The 23,971-nt window shown below is 50.2% G+C and overlaps 8 protein-coding genes and 3 non-coding genes across 11 annotated transcripts; 2 read left to right on the top strand and 9 right to left on the bottom strand.

Moving 5' to 3' along the window:
- Window positions 1-89: 89 nt before the first annotated feature.
- On the bottom strand, window positions 90-836 carry AKAW2_10509S (type 1 glutamine amidotransferase domain-containing protein; the record flags this gene model as incomplete). The annotated part of the gene is made up of 1 exon (XM_041687979.1): window positions 90-836. One exon carries the CDS (start codon window positions 834-836, stop codon window positions 90-92), a length of 747 nt encoding a protein of 248 aa, XP_041537229.1.
- Window positions 837-2,733: 1,897 nt separating this feature from the next.
- AKAW2_10508S (putative TIM barrel metal-dependent hydrolase) lies at window positions 2,734-3,977 on the bottom strand (the record flags this gene model as incomplete). Its single annotated transcript, XM_041687968.1, has 2 exons — window positions 2,734-3,702; window positions 3,849-3,977. 2 exons carry the CDS (start codon window positions 3,975-3,977, stop codon window positions 2,734-2,736), a joined length of 1,098 nt encoding a protein of 365 aa, XP_041537228.1.
- A 961-nt stretch (window positions 3,978-4,938) lies between these two features.
- Window positions 4,939-6,717, top strand: AKAW2_10507A (putative MFS quinate transporter; the record flags this gene model as incomplete). Its single annotated transcript, XM_041687957.1, has 4 exons — window positions 4,939-5,032; window positions 5,103-5,456; window positions 5,515-5,583; window positions 5,648-6,717. 4 exons carry the CDS (start codon window positions 4,939-4,941, stop codon window positions 6,715-6,717), a joined length of 1,587 nt encoding a protein of 528 aa, XP_041537227.1.
- Window positions 6,718-7,152: 435 nt separating this feature from the next.
- AKAW2_10506S (putative C6 transcription factor) lies at window positions 7,153-9,183 on the bottom strand (the record flags this gene model as incomplete). The annotated part of the gene is made up of 5 exons (XM_041687946.1): window positions 7,153-7,691; window positions 7,743-8,053; window positions 8,114-8,900; window positions 8,951-9,032; window positions 9,103-9,183. 5 exons carry the CDS (start codon window positions 9,181-9,183, stop codon window positions 7,153-7,155), a joined length of 1,800 nt encoding a protein of 599 aa, XP_041537226.1.
- Window positions 9,184-10,725: 1,542 nt separating this feature from the next.
- On the bottom strand, window positions 10,726-12,306 carry AKAW2_10505S (threonine--tRNA ligase MST1; the record flags this gene model as incomplete). The annotated part of the gene is made up of 1 exon (XM_041687935.1): window positions 10,726-12,306. One exon carries the CDS (start codon window positions 12,304-12,306, stop codon window positions 10,726-10,728), a length of 1,581 nt encoding a protein of 526 aa, XP_041537225.1.
- Window positions 12,307-12,901: 595 nt separating this feature from the next.
- Window positions 12,902-14,272, top strand: AKAW2_10504A (uncharacterized protein; the record flags this gene model as incomplete). The annotated part of the gene is made up of 1 exon (XM_041687924.1): window positions 12,902-14,272. One exon carries the CDS (start codon window positions 12,902-12,904, stop codon window positions 14,270-14,272), a length of 1,371 nt encoding a protein of 456 aa, XP_041537224.1.
- An 812-nt stretch (window positions 14,273-15,084) lies between these two features.
- On the bottom strand, window positions 15,085-16,453 carry CRF1 (glycoside hydrolase family 16 protein; the record flags this gene model as incomplete). Its single annotated transcript, XM_041687913.1, has 3 exons — window positions 15,085-15,894; window positions 16,038-16,312; window positions 16,366-16,453. 3 exons carry the CDS (start codon window positions 16,451-16,453, stop codon window positions 15,085-15,087), a joined length of 1,173 nt encoding a protein of 390 aa, XP_041537223.1.
- A 420-nt stretch (window positions 16,454-16,873) lies between these two features.
- Window positions 16,874-17,431, bottom strand: AKAW2_10502S (uncharacterized protein; the record flags this gene model as incomplete). The annotated part of the gene is made up of 1 exon (XM_041687902.1): window positions 16,874-17,431. The coding sequence occupies one exon, from the start codon at window positions 17,429-17,431 to the stop codon at window positions 16,874-16,876; it is 558 nt and encodes a 185-aa protein (XP_041537222.1).
- Window positions 17,432-20,755: 3,324 nt separating this feature from the next.
- Window positions 20,756-20,827, bottom strand: AKAW2_t10022S. The gene has a single exon. It is a non-coding gene; the product is annotated as a tRNA-Gln (tRNA).
- Window positions 20,828-21,595: 768 nt separating this feature from the next.
- Window positions 21,596-21,667, bottom strand: AKAW2_t10021S. The gene has a single exon. It is a non-coding gene; the product is annotated as a tRNA-Gln (tRNA).
- Window positions 21,668-22,806: 1,139 nt separating this feature from the next.
- On the bottom strand, window positions 22,807-22,878 carry AKAW2_t10020S. The gene has a single exon. It is a non-coding gene; the product is annotated as a tRNA-Gln (tRNA).
- Window positions 22,879-23,971: the final 1,093 nt, after the last annotated feature.

Genomic DNA, 23,971 nt, shown 5'->3' with positions numbered 1-23,971 from the left:
CATATGACTCATATACAACAAAATGAAATATCCAATTATTGTACACTACCACTACACCTTAATCATCACCTAAAAGAAGATGGAAGTGGTCAAACACTCACCATCCTCACAAACCTCTCCCCCAACTCCTCCGCCGCCAACGGATTCCCCCCCGTCAACAACTCCCTACAAAGCGTCGTCTTGCCCAACTTCTCCCTGCCCCCCTCCACCATCACAGCCCCAGCATCCCTCAACTGACTCTCCACCTTATCAATCTCCCCCCTCAACAACGTCTCCATAACCTTCTCCTCCGCATCACTCCAACACGTAATCTCATACCCCTTATACGCAAACTCCCCATCACCAACCTTCCTCGTACTCAACAACGCCAACGGGCCATGACAAATCGCCGCCGTGGGCTTATTCTCCTGATGAAAATACCGCAAGATCCGTCCTAATTCCTCATCCCCACCGAGATCCACCAGCGGCGCATGGCCCCCGGGGATGAACACCGCCGCGAAGGTCTTCAGTTCGTCGTCGGAGATGCTGGCGAAGGGGCGCGGCGATGAGAAGCCGTTTTCGCGTCGCATGCGCGCGATGAGGTCTTGTTCTCGCTGGCGTTCGTAGAAGTTGCCTGCGAAAGTGAGGAGGGATTCGCTGTTCGGGTCGGGTTGGGGGGTGAGGCCTTTCGGTGAGGCGAAGGTTACTTCGTGGCCTGCCGAGAGGAGTTTGGAGAGCGGTTTGGCGAGTTCTGGGAGGAAGAAGCCGGTTGGTTGTTCTTGGGTGCCGGTTGAGGTGTTGTGCAGGGGGAAGGAGGTCGCGTCGCTGAGGATTATGAGGACTTTTTTGGGAGGCATTTTGAGTATCTTTGCTGATTGTGAGGTTGTAATGTGGTGTATGTTAGGATGTAAGTGTGGTTGGTATTGGGGTTGGTGTGAGGTATGAGCTGTGGTGGTGGTGTTGATGGTGTTTATAGTTGATGTTGTGGTGGTGGTGACATCCCGATGACGTAGGGAGTGGAACAGGTTGTTGGGTTGGTGTGTTTGCTTTGACTCCGTTGTTCATTATGATTTAATTGATAGTGAAGTAATCTAGATCTGGAATAGAATTAGTATGAGAGGGTAGTAGTTAGGTAGTGTTGAATTGCGAAAATGTATGCATTAGTCAGTGGGATAAATGGTATGCTCCCGGTTCGTATACCTCGGATGCCAATGATGCATCGATCAATAGCGTCTCTATTTAACAGCTACTACCTTAAAGCAACTTTCCCCAATAATTCTCTTCCACTAAGTGAATGAAAACTAATAAATGCAACAAAAAAAAGAGCATGGTATGAAATTACGTCAGCCTATTGTCCATTCTACCATGCTCCTATTTCTCTACAAAAAACAATATCAAATAAATATTCCACAACAACAATAACAACAAGCAGGGAACGAAAGTACCCATCAAGAACAGAAGAAAAACACCATGCATCCCCTACCACCCAACTACCCCACTTCAAGGGTCCAACTATCCCCTAAGCTTACCGAGTCACGAGAAAACACCTCTACCTACAGCACGCATCTCGTATTCTCCTTCCACACAAGACCCAGTGGCATACAAGTACACCTCACACACACACACACACACACACACACACACACACACACACACACACACAGCATGCATCCTGCAGCCATGCAAGTGCACAGACCCTGCACGAGTCATACAGCACTACCCTAATCAGAGAACGAACGAGTCAGCCGCCACATACATATCCACCTTGTAGTGTAGTCTATAATACCCCAGATACAAACAATGCCTAATTACATCTAGTTCTACTACAACAGTACATCGTATCCATCGCTAATAATTCCCCCTCCAAGAATAGATGATAAGATTCCAGACTCATACCCCAAGGCTTCTAGAACCTCCCGAACGGCCTGCATGTGGATCCAAGCCCGGATTCATCCACCTGGGGGAAAACTGAGAAAGTTGAACCCTTACCCTTCCTCTTCTTCTTCTTACTAAGTTCTCGCTTCTTTTATGTAAACTAACTAGGGCTCGGTACCCGCGGATGAACCTCGCTCGCTCGCTCGCCTATTATCGGATCTGATAAGAACAGCCAAGAAGTCAAATCGAGGTAGAAGGGTAAAAAGGAAAAGGCAAAAAAAAAAAAATTTTTTTGCACTTTTCCGAGGAAAAGTATAACTCCCCGTCAAACGAACCATACTTGGTAGTTATCACCTTGACTTAGCTAGCTACGTAGTTCGTACAGGTATGTGTTGGTGTTTGTTGGCGTACATTTCGGATTCTGTCCGAGGCTAATGTACTATCCGTGCAAACCATTAGGACTATTACTGAAATCCGGGCCTTTTCCTTCCCCGGGTACTTTTTATGGGGGAGGATGTTACGGTTTTCTATCATCCTTCTCCAGTTAAGTCTTACATTATGAATTCTATAATCTGGGGATTCTATTTATTTAATGGAAAAGGTGTTCCTGACTCGCTTTCCGTGCACTTTGCCGGTCTCCACTGTTGCCGACGTCTCGGCAAATTCTACCGTAAATCCGATTACATGAGGCACTCGAGTTATACACCTCGGAACCTGGCCGAATTGGACAGCTCACTCGTTTCACGATCTGCAGGGCCGCTTCCTGATGGCTGGAAAATTCTGAATGACATTTCTTGGTATGGTATGCTATGCGATGTCGTAACTCGTAATAGGGGGGCAAATGGAGGCTGGCTGGACGCTATCAAATCAGAAAATGAACTATACCCCCCTCAACATCTCTTCCGCGTTGTCTCGAAACACCCGCTCCGCCAATCCAGGCTCCTTTGCACATATCCGTAGACATGTTTCGGTGAATGGTTCGATGTCCACGCCAGAGAACCGCGTATGTGGCCAGTCGGTGGCGTATATCACACGGTCCGGAGCGGCTTCAAGGAACTCCTGGGCCATCGCTTCCAGGTCCCGATACTCCTCGTCTTTGCTGAGACGGTACGGGGCAGAGATCTTCACGTAGGTCTCTCCGCCTCGCAGAAGCGAGATTAACGAGGAAAATCCCGGGAGCGTATAGGGGTTAAACGATTCCCCGTTGTGTTCAACTGCGGCCAGATCCGGCCCTCCAAAATGGTCAATACACAGCTTGACTCCGAGCTGTGGGACAACTTTCTCCAGCAGGGGAACCATATCCAACGACACGTAGACTTGAATAGTCCACCCAAAGGGCCGTACTATTTGCGCATGTTGCAGCAGCGTCTCGGTAAGCTCATGCTCGCTGAGCACCTTGCCCACTGATTTGAGATTCACCCGCACGCCGCGTACACCCAGCGAATGCCATTCCTCCAGAGTCTCGGTGTCTATGTTGGTCGGATCAATCACAACGACTCCTCGCCCGCGAGAAGGTCCGAGGGTTTTGAGTGCTTCAAGTAGACAAGAGTTGTCGGTTCCGTAGATGGATGGTTGAACCAGTACAATTTTTTCGATGCCAAGAGTAGATTCGAAACTTATCGCATCGTCAACGGTATGTTCGGGGGGCTGATAGACTGCATTCGCGGAAACTGGAAAGCGCTCTGGTTCCACAACGTGCATATGTGTATCCCACGTCCCTCGGGGGATCCGATACTTCAGTGGGATAGGCTGGAGGGTTGCCGTTCCCTCCTTGCATATTTGTCGCTCCTCCTTCAGATGTGTAGTGCTGAATAGGGCCCTCGGAGATTCAAGCAGGCCAGTCCTGGGCTGGAACGTGGTAAGCATTGTGGGCATAGAGGACGAGAGCATGGTCAAGACGTCATCAAGGGCGAGGTGAAGAGGCTAGGTATCGGTAGGAGTGATGGCAGGATAGCAGTAGGTGTAGATGTCCAACACAAGTGTGACAAACTCACAAGACAGCTGAGCCGGAGTGTTCCCACAGCTACTCTTAAGGAACATTTCTGCAACGATATCATGCTCTCTATTAGGCTAGGTGCAAAGCCAAGGACGACCCGTCTAGTCAAACCGGTGGATAAAGGCATTACGGCAGCTCATCGGCTTCCCGATTGTGTTACCGGACGGATGCCAGTGAACGTGAGGAATGAAACAGTCCCTGACCCACCAGTCACCAGCGAAAGGCGGTATGATGAGGTCGGAATGTGGCCGCAAGGGAGCCACTCCACGTGAGCGACATTGGATATGTCCACTTGCTTTTCCTGATCGGCAACCAATGACAACTGGAAACGTTTGACTACTTGAACCGAGCAAGATCGGACGTGTATCTAAGCGAACTGCAGAGCCACGGGGAGCGGAGTTGTTCACAGGCAACGGTAATGGCCCGAGTGGATGCAGGCGGAACGACCCGCCCGATCTGACATGCAGGCGAAGTGTGCACGCATGGTGCTATTGAGAATTAGAATTAGAAGAATTATAGTTGAGTTAGATCTAGATATAGTTGTCACTAGATGAAGTCAGCATCGGGATTGTAGTTAGGATAGTTTAATATCAGAAACGGGAAATAGGTGCATACCAAGAATAAATGGCGTTCTATTCCAGAACGGTGTCTAGTTGATGCATTAGCGTGTGTACCAAAGTAAAAAAGGAGAGGGTGAGAGAGAGAAAAGAGAATTACGGAAGTTGACCGAGAGGCGAGTCACGCCCCTCTGGATCCCGTGCTTGCCATTCCCCCCCCTCGCTCCTTCCAGTTTACCCCCTCTCGGCCCTCCTCCTTCCGAGTGGATATTCTCTCCTTTCCGAGTTTTGTTGCTCGCCTCGCTTGTTCTCCGTCCACTCGTCTGGCCTGACTCGTATCGTGTGGCTTGCCTCCTAATCATTCTCCCCCCGGCCCCTTCGGATACGTACCCAACAAGGCAGCAATCGGTTCAAACTGGAGCTTCCCCAGATTCACTCCATAGTGCTTAATACACATCTATTATCTCGTCGGCTAATATCCCCCAATATAGCTGATTCCAGCTCCATCGCGGTTCCTCCCGCTTCGCCATCATGGGATGGAAGGCGATTGACTGGTCTCGGTGGACCACAAATCCCTATTATGCCTTAGTGATCTTTATTATAGCCTGTGGCAGCATTCCTAAAGGTAACGTCATCTTCATGCTGTGGTGTTTCATACTAGAGATCGCATTCTGACTGGTGGGATGGGACTGCAGGTTACGATGAGGGTGGCTACAGTGCCAGCGTCAAGCTCGAGTCGTTCATGGTCGACTTCAACCTCCTGTCCTCTAACTGGACTAACGATGCCACTGGCCTTGCCAACCGCAAGGCGAACATAACCTCCTTCAATGTATTGGGTGCTGCGTTTGGTGCGCTGTTCTCGCTGGACCTGAACGATCGCTTGGGTCGAGTACGGACATGGCAACTGTCTGTTTTGGTCTGGGGATCGGGCCTTTTCATCCAAGTCTTCTCCTCCGGCATCTATGGTCTATTACTGTTTGCTAGAATTTGGAGTGGCTTGGGCGCCGGTGCCTTAACGGTGACTACGCCCTTGTACCTGTCAGAGATCGGTAAATAATCTCGGAGATTAATGTACATGGACTGTAAAAGTGCTAATATCGACGATAGCGCCGGCAAGGACTAGAGGCTTGGTAGTCAGCGTTTATATGGTGGTTTTGCTCACCATCCTCACTGTGGGTAAGCTAACGCTCTCGTTAACCGCTAGTTTCACATGTGGCGTTATCTGACATGTCTCCGACAGGGTTCTTTGTCAACTATGGGGCTGACCTGCATATGGCCCCTACCCGGGAACAATATCGCCTGGTCCAGTCGATTCCACTAATCCCTACGGGCTTGGCTTTCTTTGCTTCCTTCATTGTACCTGAGACACCTCGTTATCTGGTGTCCAAGCAGCGGCCCGAGGAGGCGCGAGCTGTACTAGCTCGGTTCCGTGGGAAAGACATCTCCGATCCCGAGGTTGATGAAGAATTTAGTACAATCGAAGCTCAAGTGCGCGCCAAGGCAGCAGACTTGGCGTCTGTCAGTCACTGGCAAGCTTTCAAGGAGTCCCAGTTAAACCCCAATTATCGGCAGCGGTTCTGGCTCCTCATGACCATGCAAACCATCGCCCAGTGGACCGGAGGAAACGGTATCACTTATTACATCTCTAATATCTTCCAGTATGCTGGCATCACTGGAAACGCCGAATCTCTCATCTCCTCAGGTGCATATGGCATTGTCAAGGTTGTCTTCACACTGGCGTTTACTTGGGTTTTCATTGATCTCCTTGGCCGACGTCGCTGCGCGTTGACCGGACTTAGTCTCCAGCTGGCTGCTCACATCTACATGGGCGCTTACATGGGTCTGCAACCGGGCGCCGCTAAAAACGAGAACGCTTCCAATGCCGCCATTGCATCCGTCTTTATCTATGCCGTTGGCTGGTCCATCGGTCTCTGCACCATTCCGTACCTGTATGGTACAGAAATCTTCCCCACTCGCATACGTAACGTGAGCTACGCTCTCAGCATGACTTTGCATTGGTTCTTCCAATTCGCTGTCGTTCGGGTCACACCCAACATGTTCGTTTCCCTTAACGTCTGGGGTGCGTACCTATTCTGGGCCATCATCTGCTTTCTGGGCATCATTATCCTCGGTATTTGGATGCCCGAGACCAAAGGTGTTCCCATGGAGCGCATGGGCGATCTCTTCGATTGCCCTTGGTACCTTCGCTGGCGTGCGAAGCCGAAGGATGTCGCGTCTTCTTCGGCCTCCACTGCCGGTGAGGGCAGCGTCGATGCCAAGCAAGTGGACAGCAAAAGTGTGCCTCTGTAGACATTTCATGCACATTACATCTCAAGAACATTTTCTATCTTCGATATATACCCGACATTTTTGATACCTCACCTTTACATTACCTATATATTCTTACACTCGTGGAGTTCCCATCTCTGCATTTCTGATGGGGACGATGTTGCATAATTACTTTCGGATGGAAACTGGGGCTGGTTGGTTTGGGACGGATGACATACACAAGATATAAAAGCATGCAGCGTTATTACCCTTCATGCCACTCTAGATAGCTTATTATACACTTATTTGATTGTTCAACTGTTCAATTGTAATTCTACACATTCAAAAACCTCGATAGAATTACATACAGGTGACAAGTACAGATGTTTGATTAATGTATCGAACTACTATAGAGCCAACTCACTTGCAGTGAAGCATCCTTCCCTCGTAGCCTGCAGCTACATCTTGCTCCCGGTATCAAGTAGGTCTATCCCACCCATAATCAACTGTAGGTGCCATGTTCGTCGTAATAGGCTCCGCATAGGAAAACGCTTCAAACACTTCAGGCGTAATCTCGTATGCACCAGGGTTATCCAGTGTCAGCATGGCATTTGGCATGCCGCCTATCAGATGTGTAGCAGTCACCTGTGGCATGTTGGTCTGCGACAGCTCGAAGTCGGCAACGGGCGTTTGGTAATTATAGCCTGGCAACATTGATGGTGCGGAGGTCACGCCAGCAGTGTGCATGGAGGTGATAGGATGGTCGGCTTGTGGTGGTTGCTGCTGTACAGGGGAGACGCGTTGAGAAGTACTGGAGATGCTCGAGGGGGGTGGTGTCTGATGTTGGGAGGGAGAATGGCTATGATGGGTTCGAGGTCGCTGGTGAAGTTGTGATTGAGTCTGGGTTTCAGTTTGTTGTTGAGGCTGTTGGCTTTGGGCTGTTGGTAGGACAATATGGATGTCGATTTGAAGCTTTTGTAGCTCCTGGTAGATGAGACTTAGGGCTGTGCTGATCACTGTTGTACTCATTAGCTGCAATTCCTACTTTCAGTCATAGGCAAACATACCAGGACTTGTCCCTTTTACTCGCTCCAATGCATAGATACAGTACTTCAACTTGTCGAGGGTCCCCGGAGCAGCATATTTCAGAGCCTGGATTTCGAGCAAGAAAATGGATGCTGCAGTGTATACACTGTAGGAGAGAGACAGAACGACATGACTGTCACCAAAAGTACGACGGTACAGATCGAACAGGGTTAGAATCGTAGTTGCGGACGTCATGCATTGGATCAGATGACTTTTGTCGTTAGATTCGCGGTTCGATTTGGAGCAAAGGACGGGACGATGGAGAAGGATGTTGATGGTATGGTAGAGACAGCTACAACAGCGTTAGAATGGTCGGAGGTGGAGACAAAACAGGCAGGAAAAGGGTACGTACTTCAAAGTCACAATATGACTTGGCGGGGAATATGGAGGAAGGTCCATGGGCAGGAGCTTCAGATAATCGGGAAGCTCCTCCCACCAGTCAGCCAGATTAGCGGCTTGTTCCTGGATGCAGTTATAATATTCTACTTCCGAAACCTGTCGGAGAGGATCATAGATATGGATTAATATTTGGTTAAGGATTTCTGCCAGGCCGCACATCTTCATGAAGCACGAAGTAGAGTGAGCCTGGGTGGGCGGATAGTGAGTGCCATCAGGGAATTCGACGCCATGAGGCGTCCAAAGCTCGACCTCGGCCGTGTCATCCAAAATCATCCGGGGAGGGCTGACCCGGGAGTGTTGCATGGTTGGGGCACGGCCGAAGTACAGTGAGATCAGTTTATCCCAGAAATAACAGCTCCAAAAGAGGCGGTTCCTGAGCTCGATATCCTCATCGGTCAGGTGAGCGCTATCAGAGTACTTGCGACTGTCGATGTTGATGCCAAGGTCGTCCAGAATCCTGAAAGCCATTCCACTGTATAACCACGCTTGACTTCGGTTGCCTCGCCCGAACTCCTGCGCACTCAGGAGAAGTAAGGTCTGAATTGTTGGAATGCCGACATAGCCAGCTTTGAGCGAATCATGGAGACCTGATACAGCGCGATGAAAGAACTGCGCTCCTCCTTCGAATGAGTCCAGGATTGGCCCGATTTTTGGCTCCAATTTGCACCATCGTACTGAGTGGGAAAGGAGGGCGTTCAACAGGGCGTCGGTGTAATAGGGACCGTTGACTTTCATATCACCTACAAGCTGTTAGAACATCGCTAGCATCTCTAACAGAAGGGCAACTAACGAGTGAATGTAGGTCGATAAACGAAGCCAAAGAGCGGTTGGATCCAACACCAATGTGAATCGAGGAGATACTGAAATGGTTCCTGTCACAGCGAGGAAATCAACATTGACCCTTATCCTCTATATCTGATGGTTTGGCCGGATAATACTTACGGGCATGGTGGCCATCTGCTCAAAGGCCCGTTCCCGCCATGCATTGTTGATAAGCCGCTCCTTCCGTCCCTCCAGTTGCATAGCCAACCGGGACGTTGAGGAAGTTTCGTTCAAGACGCCACTTGGTAGCTGGAATAAGCTGGTCGGGCCGTGGAACGATATTCGACCATCGTGTTCGACCTTAAGACCCTCGAAGTCTCTGGCGAGCTCTTCTTCATTTTCGTCTTCTTCTTTGATGCGGGTTCGGATACCCGGGCTGGCGCTAGACTCGCCGGGCGATGCAGGGGAGGCGCCCTTCCGCGACACGGGTTCCGGGGGTTGTTGGCTTCGGAGCTTGGAAAGAGCATCTTCCAGCTGGGCGACGCGAGCTTCCAGCTGCTTCGTATAAGATAAGGTTGGAGCTCTAGCAAATAAAGAGTCAATAGTGATCGACAATTTTGCCGATAGGGCAATACAAAGCGGGTCGGGCTGGTGGGGGTGGAAAGCAAAAGTCCCAAGAAGCGAGGGTGAACAAAAGGAAAAATAAGCCACACTCACAGACTATAGACGCACACCTCGCCGCGTGTCGCACATCGCGAACATGACGGACTGGCTCCGTTGCATTTCACCTAGCCGGCCCAGTCAGCACTGCCAGCGAAGCGAAGATGATGATTCGACATATTAATCTCGGAAGTCATCCGAGTCAGGAACGTAAGGGGGAAAAAGGAACCCACCTTTCGCTTGCGACAAGCCTCGCAGGAAAAGGCGCTTTTCCGGGGAAGGTTGGACTTTGTAGGCACGTCGGCCATGCCCGACTGCTTGGATTCTACGACCATGGAATTGGACAATCCAGGATGGCCGTGGGGGACGGGACAGACTTCGCAGCAGCCTCCATGGAAGAGAAGGGAGAAAAAACCACGATCACGCGAAAGGGAAAGGAAGAGGGGGAGAGAGGGGGCGAGAGGAGAAAGGGTAAGGGACGAGAGGGAGGGTGAGTGGGGGTCAAAGGGAACCAGAAAAGTGAGACGACGATGGCCACCACAAGCTTAGGGGCGCACCTTAATTCCAGCCAAAAGACTTGAACCTTTCCCTGGGTCGTGGGGGGGCAGAAGAGCGGCGCGATGATGATCAGATCAGAGGTGGGCCGTTGAGAAAAGCTTAGAACTCGTGTAAAGCCTTATCGATGGATTCTTTTGGCGACAAAACACTCAGAGAGTATGTTGATAGGAGATCACTCCAGTCATTTCGACTGTAATCATTCGCGTCCTCACGGGTCATTGTAGCAGTCGACGGGCACTCCGATGGGCCGATCTTGTAGCGGGAGAGGCGGCGCCGGAGCAATTGGGAAAGATTGGAACGCAAACCGGCATGACGATATCTCGGGCGAGTGCGACTGCAACACAGCCAATCACGAGGCCACACACCGGGGGCTCTAACCCTTTGCGGCCATCGAATTCAGGCAGCGGTAGATGGATCAGGCATGCAATTTAAGCTTAATCAAACAGTCACGTGGCACACATACTCAAGTATACAGAGACCGCGTGAGAGCCAATCCTCTCCCGGCCAACACCAACAGACACCTTGCGTGCAAACTGAATGGTTTCTATTATACATGGTTTATATGTACACGTCATCGTTATAGTATTATACAAATTGCTTCTCCAGCTGCACCAGCAGTTCGTGCACATCATCTACGGGAAGGGGAATGGCCCGAGGGTTCTTCAACGCCTTCTCGCCCAATCGTTGGGTCAGGATGTCTTGCAGCTTCTGCACCCCACGCTCCGGCTTGCTCTGTAGCTGACCTGTCACGTCCACCGTAATGCGAGAGGCAGCAACATCCTTGGGACCCAGGATGAAGATGAGGTTGTATTTCATCTGCTTGGCTCGTTGGATCTTCTTGTTCAGCGATTGGCTACTGCTATCCACATCGATCAAGAATGTGGAGTCAACCGAGGAGATAGGCTGAGGTGCATCGGTCCCCATCTGCCCGGGCTGAAGGGCGCGGAATCCAGAGATCTTCGCAGCCGCTTCGTGAGCCTGTTGTACGACGGCCTCATCTTGGTTCACGGTTAGGACGATACCCTGGCGTGGAGAAAGCCAGAACGGCCAGCGACCGGCGTATTCCTCAATGAGCAGCGCCAAAAACCGCTCCAGAGAGCCGAAATTTGCCCGATGGATCATGACTGGGGTCGCCTTGCCTGGAGTCTCCGGGTCGTAATCCTCTTCGCCTTCAGCGACCTGGTACTCCAGCCCAAATCGCTGAGGGAGATTCATATCGAGCTGGATGGTGGAAAGTTGGTGGTATTTGCCCGCTTTGTCTTGGAGCTGAATGTCGATCTTGGGGCCGTAGAATGCTCCGTCACCTTCGTTCATGGCCCATTCTTTGCCCGTATTGTCAAGTGCCTCGCGCAATTGGGCTTCGGCACTATTCCACAACTCCAAGCTACCGATAAAGTCCTTCTCCGGCCTTGTGGAAAGGACTAAGCGATACGGCCCCAGTCCGAATGTTGTCATGACCAAGTCCACGAATCCAAGCGCCGATGCGATTTCACTCTTGATCTGCTGTGGCCGACAGAAGACGTGCCCATCATCTTGATGGAAACGGCGCACACGAGTGAGCCCGCTTAACGAGCCCGAAACCTCATTCCGATGAAGCGGGCTGAAATCGGCGTAGCGGATGGGCAGTTCCCGGTAAGAATGCGTCTGCGATTTGAATAGCAGGCAGTGGCCGGGGCAGTTCATCGGCTTCAGGCCGTAGGATTCATCCTCTCCCGCTTCTCCGTCCGTATCTCCAGTGGCTCCCCTACCGCGCACCTCGTACATGTCATCTTTGTAGTTCTGCCAATGGCCGGAGACTTCCCAGAGGGACCGTTTGTAGATCGTCGGGGTCAGGACTTCGCGGAAACCGTATTGGAGGTACTGCGTGCGGAGAAAGGTGATGAGTTTGTTGATGATATGAGTGCCATTGGGGAGGAATAAAGGCGATCCGGGACTGTAGACCGAGGTTGTGAAAAGGTCCTGGGAGGTTCCCAGGGCGCGATAATCGGCTGGGGTGGAAGACTGAGTCTGAGGCTGGCCGGGCTGCGGGTCAGAGCACGAACAGAGCCGGGACGACGTCGATGAGAGCCATTGCGCCCTCACTGATGGCCAAGGGGTCAGCCGTCCTCTGACCGGAGGTTTTCGAGAGAGCAAAGGCTGCCGTAACAAGGGCGACAGTCGACGCATGGTGGATTTTAGCGGACAGAGGCAGCGACCAAATGGTGAAACTGGAGGATTTTCCTCGGTCGCCCGTGACTGCCAACGCGAGTTCCCGATTGGGAATCGCGTTCCCGTGATTGTCCCCCACCGACTTCATCGGGTGGCTGGACGTTTAGAAGACCGATCTAGATATACTATCGTCAACTAGTTCAGCTATCTGCCTCTTTTACTTTGGGATCGGCGTCCTGGTTCACCGCCGCTCACTCACCGTTATCGCTATACTAACTCATCCATTATTCTGTCTTTTCTATGTAAGTACTCTTGCTTCACGTGAGCCACACCAGTAACCCAGTCCTGTCGCATTCTCTCTCTATAACGATAGCACGGTGCTACAGTAGAAGAAATCATTGACTGACCTTGCTAGTATCGCTATATATTCGATGTTTCTCACATGCGCATGAGCTATTTGTCACAGTATATGGAATCTCATATCATTAACCCTTGCTTCCAACGGCTCGCGTGCGCGTTGTCTGTTCACCAACACCGTGTAGTGACTCAAAAGAGACTAAACCTCGCATAAAGCGACTATTAGCCGGTCTGTATCTTGTGACCACAGATCTTGATGTCTACCAAAAGCCCTCGCCCCCAGGACAGCTCATTCCTGGGCGAGTCCTGGGTTGTAGCTTCTCCTCATGAGGAGAATGAGCAACAAGATGAACGTCAGCCATCTGAGCCTTCAAGCCCGACGCCTCGACCAGCTAGGAGGAACCGCAACTATGGATCTGAGTCCATGTCTACCTCCACTTCATCGGCCTCGGGACCAGAGCTGATCATGCCGTCAATATACGAAGCGCCTCTATCAGAAGGATCTTGGGTTGCGCCCACTGCTCGTCCCCAGCGCTCTCTCAGACGCAGGCCTCAAAAATCGCCTAAGGATTCGGCGCAAGCAGAAAAACAGCAGTCTCCTCCACCCAAACAAGATGTCACGGCGGCAACGCCAACACAAAGATCTCGCCAACCAAAAGCGACCCAGCCTCACGCATGGAAATTCTTGGAGTCATTCCTACGCTTAATGCTCAATTGTGCTCTTATCGCCGCCATTGCTCACATGCTCGTTCTTCCCGAGATAGTCCAGCAATACCAGACGCTTTGTTCCTCGGACAAAATAGCAAATCTATACCCAGCTAGTTGCATCCCACCATATCCCCAGCCACAACTCCCCCGCCACCAACCAGCCCCCCGGGACCCCGTCACTAACTCACAATCGCGGCTCGAGACCCTGCTCAATTCGACCCTCAGCGAAACAGACCCTCTCGCCAACACACTAAAACAAAGCGAATCCAAGCTGCGCGACATCCACACCGACCTCAAGCACGCCTACCCAGGCAGTAAACACGAACTAGACCTCGAGTTCACAGGATGTCTTCAAGCCACCCGCATCGCAGCGGGGAAATTCGACTCGCTCCGAGCCGACATCCGCTCAGCGGTAGATAGTCTGATCGCCAGCGGCGACAACATCCAGAACCTGAGTCAGGACGCGCGTCACGCCACCCAAATGGCCCGACGAGAACAATACCTCGACCAGCTCACCACGCGCATGCAGTCCAAAGCCGATTCCCTCTCCAACGACCTCGCCACGCTTGACGACCACCTCGAATCAATCGGGAGCATTGTAGCCCGCGAATCAAAACAATCCAAGCCAAGCTCTTCTACTCCTGCGCCCAGGCCTAATAATCCAGGGCCCGAGCCAGGACCAGAATCAGACCAGCCACCTCGTCTGCGCGCCTTTGTTGACTCCCTCTTGGGCGTCAACTTACCTGCCATCCTCCGTCCAATCACCACGGAGTCGGAAAGCGCCCTCTCCAGCCCCGATCCCTCACTAGCTGACATATTCCGAGAAGCGTCCACCAATCATCGCCCGGTCATCAAGGTCGTCCGAAACCTATCGAATCAGCTCCAGATGCTGCAACAAAGAAGAAATTCTGCTATCTGAGCGCAAACTATTGAAAAGCTAAATAACGTGAATATGAGACATGCATATGAAGGATATATTACTTTTGATTATGATTCGGACTGGCCAAGAACGAGAAAGTTGGGGTAAACATGCAAGTCGGCGTTTAGTTTAATTCTTGGATGCAGTGCGCGGCGCTATTTTCCTTTGTTTTTCTTTTTCTTTTTTGATCACCTGTCTTTGTTACAGTCACACGTGGGTCTCACGTTACACATGGCTTACACCTACCTGTCAGGAACAGTTATCTAGTCTAGGTACTGTTTACCCCCCGGGGGGAGCCAAGAAACCACAGCGTAGCACGGCGCGTACGTAGTATTATTATATGAGTTACATGGAATTGGGGTTGCATTGGATTTAAATTGATATCATTAGGTTTCCGAGCTAAAATTAAGTCTTTGATTTTGTCCAGCAAAGGAGCGTCCGTCCGGGGAAAGACAAAAAAAAACCAAAGTAAAAAAAGACACATTTCATAAAATATCGGCAAGTAGAAAAAAAAAGCGAGCAAGATGATTCATTCCGAGATAACAACCGACAGCATTGTAAAAACAGTAGCAAGACAGCAAATTAACTTTCCGTCTGATAGCCAGTGTGGGTAGGTGGGAAGATAAAAAACCAAATGGTACAACTCCTCCTTCTTTCAGATAATATGTACTTCCAACGGTTCCAAATAAGCTATGCAGTGAAAGCAGGGGAAAGGGTGAGTGGGTGGGTGTAAGTTTCCAAACGACCCAGGAAGAGAAGTGAAAAAGGCTGTTGCATCAGGGATTTGGCGTCGATGATGAAGGGGGAACAATTTACAAGAGGGCGGCGAGAAGACCAGCGAAGAGAAGGCTGGTGGAGGCGCCGACCTGAGTGGCAGCACCGGTGTAGAGGGGAGAGGCACTGGCGCTGGCGCTGGAGGAAGCAGAGGCGGAGCCCGAGGCAGAGGCGGAGGAACCGCTGCTGGAGGAGCCAGAGCCAATCAGGGCAGTGGAGGAGCCGGCGGCGGCGGCGCTGGAGGCGCTGGTGCTGGAAGCGGAGCTGGTGCTGGAGCCGGAGCCGGAGCCAGAGTTAGAGCTGGTGCTGGAGGTAGAGGTAGAGGTAGAGCTGGAGCCAGAGCTGGTGCTGGAGGTGGAGGTGGAGGCGGAGCTAGAGCTGGTGGTGGAGCCAGTGGTAGAGCTGGAGGTGCCGTTGTTGACGACAATGCTGGTGTAGTCGCCAGAGTTGTCGGAGTAGGTGTAAGAGGAGCCGGGGTTGTAGTTGGTGATGGAGACCGACTGGACAGTCATGGTGAAGGGACCGTCGGAGTAGTCAGTCTCACCACCGGCCCACTCGATGGTGCCCTCGGGCTCGGAGGAGTCACCAGCAGCCCAGATACCAAGCTTCAGGCGCATGGGAGTCTGGGGGTAGCGAGTACCGCTCTGAGCATCGCTGTAGGCAAGGGTGCGCACGACAGTGCCGTCGATGCTCCAGGTAGTGGCGGATTCAGTCCACTCAACGGTGTAAGTGTGGAAGGTCTCCTGGGGGGTCGACACAGTTGCCCAAGTAGCACGGTCGTAGGAGGAGGTGTCACCCTTGCCGAAGTAGTTGGTCTCAATCTGAGTGGTGTCACCACCGAGAGCTTCCTGAATATCCCAATTTGGTTAGCCTACTACCCCATGCATATTGGGTGATAAGGGTGCAGCTGAGCGTGCATGATAGGGTTGGCAGGGGCAACAGGGGCTGTAAAATGATGAATTATGAGACTGAGAGGGATTTGAGAGCTTACCCAGTCGATCTCGTCGAGATCGTCCGACTCGAGGACGATACTGCTGCAGATACCGGTACCGCTGGCAGCCTTCATGACAACCTCAGCCTTACCGAAGAAGAAGTAGAAGTCGGTCTCAATGGTAGGAGCTTCACCCTTCTCGCTGATGATGAAGTTGGCACCCTCATCGGTGAAGGTGACATTGTTGGCGGTAGCAATCCATCCACCGAATGAGCCAGAGGTGAAGTCAGTGGTGAAGGTGGTGGAGCTCAGGGCCGTATCAGCAGGGCAGGTCTCTGATTGCTCGGTTAGCTTTGAACAGATGTAGGTGTGAACAAGAGCAACGTACTGTTGAGAGGGTCACAGTCCGAATAGGTCTGCGCGGTGGCCAAGGGCAGCAGCGCAGCCAGCGCGGCGGTAGTTTTGGAGAAGTACATGATGTTGTAGCTGTGGGGGTGGTAAATGCCAGAAGCGACAGACTAGAAGGTTCTTCTATGCTAACAACGAGGGTTAGAGCAAGAGACCAAACGAAGGAACAAACTCCTGCTTGTGTGTCCGGGGTATGAAATCGAAGAGGCGGGTAGAGTCGGGGGATGCTCAATGTATTAAATAGTAGTGAAGTAACTAGTAAGTGAATCTAGCAGAGAAAGCGAACGACAGACCCAGGAACCCGGGCAACCGAAAAGGGAAGAGGAGGGGAATATTAGACTTCCGTTACTATGGACCGGGAAGTGGGCAGAGTATTGGTACTAATAAGGTCACAGTGAATGATGCTAGCCAAGTGGGTGCCGCCATGGAGACAAATTGTATGATATTAATACTTTCCCCTGAGGGAGACTTCATCCGCTACGGAGTAGTCACGTTGAGCCAACGAGACCCAAGGATGGTAACTGGGGGCAAAAAGGTTGTATCCCCTGGTTTGGCCTTGCGAGGATTCTGGGCAGGCACTGGACAAGGTCTGCGTCACGGCTGAGGTGGTCAGACACGGTGACTGAAGGAGGAGCAAAGGACGACATCGATCCAGTGGAGTCTCGACTGGAGACGGCCCCAGTGAGAAAGCCAGTGTTGGCAGCTGTGATAGGCGCATGCGCATCCGCAGAGGCTGGCATTATCCACTTTTCGACTCGGTCGGGAGGATCGTTCGTTGCGCTGACCGGCCGGGGAAAGCAACGAGGGCGTGTGCACTGTGTGTCCTGCGTAGTGCGTACACACTGTAGACTATACGAAGGCGGAGCGAGAGAGGAACAAAAGCTTGTGCCTGCCGCGTGTCTTACACACGCTCTGATTTGCTGTTTTCTTGTTTTTCTCCCTCGGTCCCCTGCGCCGCTTTCATCCTCCCTTTCCAGATGGATTTTTTTTTTTTTCTCATCCCCCTTGTTCTCACCTGTCTTTTCCTCCTTGAAACCGAGGGTCATCAACGGTTTAGCCAAGGGTTGGAAGGAGTCCAAGATGTCATTCGCTTAGGGTCGGACGAAGAAGTGGATAATTACTACAAGGTGGTAACGATAGGGTCACCGTGGAGCAAGTTGGTGTCGGTCCTTTTTAGGCAACGATGCAATAACTCCGAGAGCCAAGGGGGCCAAGTATTTAACCACGATTTTGCCACGGTCGCATAATTGTGCACATATAATTTCCGCGCACCTGTAATCCAACAGTTGGCTATCCCGCTTGCTGATCCTGTCAGAGAAGTGTCGCAGCATTGACGCTGCGATGCAATTGAGGCCAATCGATGCGAGCCATGGATCAGGCACATTGGACCTGTGGTTCAACCATTAGAACAGACTGAAAATGTAAACACAGTTGTCCAATCTAATGGTCATAATACCACTAGTGCGAAAATACAAACTAGAAATTAAAAAAATTAAGGACCATAACTAATTCAGGGTGCAATAAGCACAACTGTCGCCCTCGGAAGGACCGTTCCAAAACTTTCTACCGGCGTTAGACAACACTCCGGAGAAAATATTATAAGTCTGGTAAATGAATAAATAGAAACTTCGTCTAAGCGCCAGCTCGGTTGGCCAAATGTTTTGGAGGTCAGGAAGAGAAGAATGTCTCAGCCGGATAATGTTATAAAGAGCTTGAAAGCGACTCGAGAAGGACCATATTTTTGGCCCTGAGAAGGAATCAAGAGAGTCAGGAACTTACTTACCCACTCGCTCAGCCCATCAGCGATAAGAAGACGCATTCGGATAGAGGGTCCGAACTACCGAGCGCTTCTGGCTCAATTTCCTGGAGATTAGACCAGGGAATGGGCTAATAACGTGCAGGAGTCAGAAGTACAGGTGGGCACTGGACAGGGTAATCAAAATCAGAGGGTGTCTGTCAGGCACATCAGCCTCAATCTGAGACAGACAGGGAGGTCGTTTAATTCATTTAATTAACCCGTCCCCTGAAGGAGGGAGGACGACAGGAGCCGTCATGAACCCCTCATCCTTCACGGATGAAGCTAAAGGATGCAGTGGGATGCAGCTTGTTGGATACTTGGTTTGTCCAACCTTTCCGAGTTTCGCGAACCCTTCGGTCACCTGCCGTAATCTATCCAAACCATCCGTGGGGGCTGAACTTCTGCAGTTACCATACCATACGGGCTTATCTCACCACATGTAATCATTCAATCACGTGCCTCATTGTCTCCCGTCTCGATGCCTGAAGATGCCTAGTTTCTGCCTGCCGCGAAAGGTTGGGGAAGGCGTGCCTCAGGATGCGCATCTTGTTGGGCGAATCCCAATCCAGCGCCACGTTGATCACCCGACCCTTGTTTCCCCTCTCTTCTTTGCACAAACCCCTTATCTTCTTCCCCTCCCACCTTCTTGTCAAGGACAACTAACCCCCCCGGTCCTGCAAGGCTCAAGCCTCTGTCTTTCCTCCATCAGAATATGGCTCAGAAACCTAGCAAATCTATCCATCGCGCTAATCGGACTCGTTCTATCGCCGGTGCTGCATCCTCCTCTTCCCCGCTAGATCCAGACATGGACCGGAAAGTCTACATTCCGCTCTGCTTCTGTCTGATCTCCTTTGCGGTGATGGTCTATGTCAACTGATCGGAGACTGTGGGATTTCATTTACCACGGTCTTGAACGAACGTACTATCTTCTCAGATCACGGCATAAAACCTATCTACTCAGGTCGTAGAGCCATCGAGTTCACGCTCTTTTGACTCCCTATGATATCAACGATAACCCACACCGCATGCCCCACCTGAACAACGCCTCGGCATCCCAACGCCCCATCCAGACCGATAAATTTCACTCGCTTGAAAGACAGTCTGGGTACCGCTTTCGCAAAGCTCAGAACCACCATTTATCACCATTGTCATCAGCCACGCAAAATGAGTAGAAAGATCGCACCGTATGGGACCGCAACGGGAAAGGGCCGGTCGATCGAGGACGCAAGCGGGAGGGCACTACGTATCCCACTTACGGGACCTCGGCCGCGCCACAGCGATCAATAACAGGTGCCAGCCAAACCATCTCGCAAACCCGCGCCATATGCAGCCGCACCTATCTCGCAATTTTCCGAACAAAGCACGAGAAAATCGACCTCAGCGCAACATGTCGGAGCTAAGACATTGTATTCGACACTAAAGAGAAAACCACCTGCTTAGTGACGTACGTACCCACGTACGCTGGACCGCCACTATTGCTTGTTTGTGTTTTGCTTCTCTCGGTGCTAGGCCAGTTGCCCCGCATAAAGGGTGACAACAAACAGGCCAGCAACCAGCCTCTCTTTTTCTTTCCTATGTGGAATTGCTATCATTTTGCATTTCGTTATCTACTATACCCAATAAGGTGAAGAAATTTCAACCTACTGCGCCATAACACAATGTTACTATTACCCTCAAAGCCTAAAAATAACATTATAACACCACTACTATGCATTAGTCCTTTCTAACTAGCTCATATGATCAATATCGTATTTCAAGACTTCGTATCCTATACACCACTACCTCAATAGTTAGAGCATACTTCGCCTGTCGCCCAACCCCGCTCGAAACAAAATTCAATAACCCACCCAACTAGCCATGCATTAGAAAATTCCAGTCTAGACTAGTAAAAGCAACATCTGCAGGAATAATGCCGCCATTCTAAACCGGACCGATAGCACGCGGTGCCCTAATTCCCCACAGCATGGATAAGACAACCGCCCAAAAATAGCCGGCATAACAACAAGCCCCAAAAAACCATGACAGTAATGAATGGAAGGAAAAGAAGCGAATTGGACCACCCGGAAGCTTAAATTCAAGACATTATTTCGGGGCAGTGCTTCTTTGTCTTAGCTAGTAGTCTACTCGGAAATTGAAGGTCTATACATAGATTCATTAGTGTCGGAGGAGGTTTGAGTTTTTAGTACACAGTACTAGATAGATAGATAGATATCGTTGTCGCAAGTGAAACGTAAGACAAACCACATAGATAGTAGTATCATAGCAAGCACACCTTCCTACTATCTCTCACTCTGTAACAAATAAATCATACTACTGCACAGTAAGTGGCAACCAGCAATGTACTGCTATGTGGATATGCCTAATGTTAATTAATGTATGACCTGGCGGAGCGGTTGGTGTCATAGTAGGTTCCTCTAGCCTTGGAATGGTTCCATTCTCAGAAACTTCTCCCGGGGTTCTAGTGCAACGGTTTAGTTCATTGGCTATCTGTTCGATATGACAAGAACGAAAGTTACTGTTATCGATTGCTATGTCTGCTGCTATGTAGGAGGACAAAAAAGGAAATCAGATCAGGTCGTGCCCGGGATCGAACCGGGATTGCTGGAATCAGAATCCAGAGTGATAACCATTACACTACACAACCTTAGTTGTTGAATCGGTGATTATTTTGATATTATAGGCCAAATTTGCATTTGGAAGTGATCAGGTTCTGTTGGAGGGTCAATTGTTTGATGAGAAGGGTTGGTGCTGTACACTGGCACAAGTTTGGGGTTGTGATGTTAGGCTAATAGGGTATTATTTTGTGATTGGTAAATTTTCGATATCTCCACAGTCACAGATTCCTTGATGTTTTTCAGCATCGGTAAGTAACCATTTGTCATTCTATATCTTTGCATTCGGTATACTTACTCTTGTGCTCGGTCTGACATTCCCCAATGCAAGGTACCTCTATGTATGCCGTCAATCCCTCCAATTTCATTTCCAGCACCCATCCAATCGTGTTCTCCCGGGCCCTGGCATATCCCTGGCCAGTAAGGGGTACAAAGGCTATAGCCCTTGTGTCTGTCATTGATCCCTTCCCAGCTTTCGGTCCCTCGGGACTCCGAGGTACATGCAGTCAACCGTCAGATATACTTTTGGTCCAGCCATATCACTAACAAGCAGCCGGTACGCCATTGACATCGTATATATCCGGTAGATAGTAGTGCAGGGGATAGCTTATCCTTCTTCGTCATTGAAGCACTCCGCACATAATACATCACTCATCACTGATCCAATTGCTATCGACTTAGCAAGTATCATGTACCCGCACTGTTCCAACACACCCACCAAAAAGACATACACTGTACGGTCTCCTACAACCTTGATTCCCGTCCTCGACTATTCTGGTCCAAGACAGAGAGAAGCAAAAAGGTCGTACCCGGGATCGAACCGGGATTGTCGGAATCAAAATCCGAAGGGATAACCATTACCCCATACGACCTGGGAGTTTCGAAATTTCGCAAATTTAGAAAACTTGAGATTATGAAGCTGGTTGTGTAGGATTGTGAGTACCCTACGGGTGGTTGTTATGTTTGGGGCTGCCCTGTGTGGGTGTATAGATGGCGCATTGTGTAGTGGGCATGTTGAATGTCCTAGCGTGTGTTTATGGGTGATAGAGGCGAAGATGTTGATGGTTGTAGCATGATCAGTTGTGTAGTTATGGTCACACACGGGGAAATATATAAGTAGCGTACTGAATGACATCACTCGAGGTGCCAGCCTGCCAGGACTTATCTAGAGCTCGAGGAGATCACCCAGCACTGCCGTATCGTCTAGACGTCTGCAGTGGTCACTGCCCATTACAGTAGGCCCGAAACAAAAGGACATCAACTGCAAGCAAATCAACTCACCGGCATCATTGCCATCAACTACACCCCATAAGGTGACCTAAACGAAACACCAACCCTTTGTCCACCTATTCCACACGATACCGAAAGCATCCGGCCCTGTATCAGAGCATATGCATATACTTTCCACCAACTCGGCCCAGAGTACATATCAGTAAAAGAAGCCGAGCAGTGGAACCATATCCTTCCACCGTCTTCGAACAAAGTGTGCATGCAAGTTCTATGCAGGGCAAACCCGTTGCTTTGTGTGGGCTTAAGTTTCGACGAGTCTAGATCAGAGGCCTCGACCAGATCCCATAATCTGGTCAACTTTGGAACTGCCTCATATGTGGGGTACGGCCCTGGCCAGACACATGGCCATCCATAGCTCGTAGAAGGGCTGTTGACGTATCTTCGGTAGGTGAGCCGTGGAACTAGCGGGTATGAGAAAAGCCGTTGGCTGAGGGGGTCTGGACTTCCCAGGACTGGTGTTCCAGGGTACTGGGGTACCAATGTTAGGAGTGTTTTGTGGTTGGTTGTTGGGTTGAATCAATGGTTGAATTTGTAGTCTGCTGGAATCTGGGTTGGGCGTGCAAAGGTTCGTAGGATAGTAATAGGCATGCAGGACAGACGCTGTTAATGACTGTGGAATGGTACATGGCCACCAATCCATGAAAACCCTATTCGTGTACTATTCTTGAGGACCTGAAAGAAGAGACTGAAGGAGAATGGGAAGGAAAAAAGAAATACAAAAAGGTCGTGCCCGGGATCGAACCGGGATTGCTGGAATCAGAATCCAGAGTGATAACCATTACACTACACAACCGTATTTGTTGAAATGGTGTTTTGAATCTTGCCTCATAATCCTAAACAACAGGGCACATGAGGCTTACGGTCACAAGGTATCATGAAGGATATATATCTCACAAGCGACCAGACAGTTATCCATGGGGAATCCGTCCAAGAGTCACTACCAGTCATCTTCCTCAAGTCCGCCACCTGGGCAATCCTGCGGTAGAACGCAGTCACCAGTCTGTAGAAGTATTAGCTGAGCTATTTCTATGCCAATAACACTTTTCGATTATACTTACTTTGGTGGGAACATATCCCTCGATACATACACACGCTAAATTGCACTCCACTGTGGGAGGTGGGCCTACAACCGGCGGGCATCGGTATAAATTATCACATATTGGGGTGCACCATTGTTCGCATCCGTATGTTGTATTAGCGCCAGGCTGAGCCAGCGAAGTGTGTCAGCATATACTATAGAGACCCTCGTGCTAATTCCATATACTGCAAGGAGACAAGTTCATACACATGATGGTTCAGCAAGGACCTGAGTCCCCAAAAGACTAAGAGTGAGTAGATAAGTGATGGTCTTCATTTTGCCAGCAGCGAGTCTTATTTTTCGCAGTGCTCCCAGAGGAGAAAGAAGAGAGATTGCTCAGATTGTTGTGAAATCTCATGGAAATTCTGACGGTATTTATATGTTTATAAGTGCGAGCTGAATGAAGGACTGCATTAGTTTATGTCATATTACTTCTTCTTCTTCTGCTTCTTCTTCTCCCCCTTTAAGGCGCCGATCTCACATCGCTGGTCATCTCCTTGGATATTTCTTATTGCAGCACCAGAGGAACCGTCGAAGGAATCACTACATTTAGTGATGCAGCAATAGATAGACAGGAAACTTCATATGTGATTGTTGCTTTTCCGAATGTCTGATAGTCATATGATGCTATATTCAGAGACTCCATTGGATGGGAACTAACTCGGGTTACGCGATCTTCCTAGTACAGACATTGACTATCAGTGACTATTGCTTACTATCAATAACCTGTACTACACCAGACCGCGACTCACTGTAATGATTTTGCTTTGCTTTTGTGAAGATACAGTGTCTGCAGATGATAATTGTA

The sequence above is a fragment of the Aspergillus luchuensis genome, chromosome 1 (assembly GCF_016861625.1).
Source record: "Aspergillus luchuensis IFO 4308 DNA, chromosome 1, nearly complete sequence".
In the NCBI taxonomy this organism is placed as follows: domain Eukaryota; kingdom Fungi; phylum Ascomycota; class Eurotiomycetes; order Eurotiales; family Aspergillaceae; genus Aspergillus; species Aspergillus luchuensis.
This window is presented reverse-complemented; position numbering and strand designations above follow the sequence as displayed.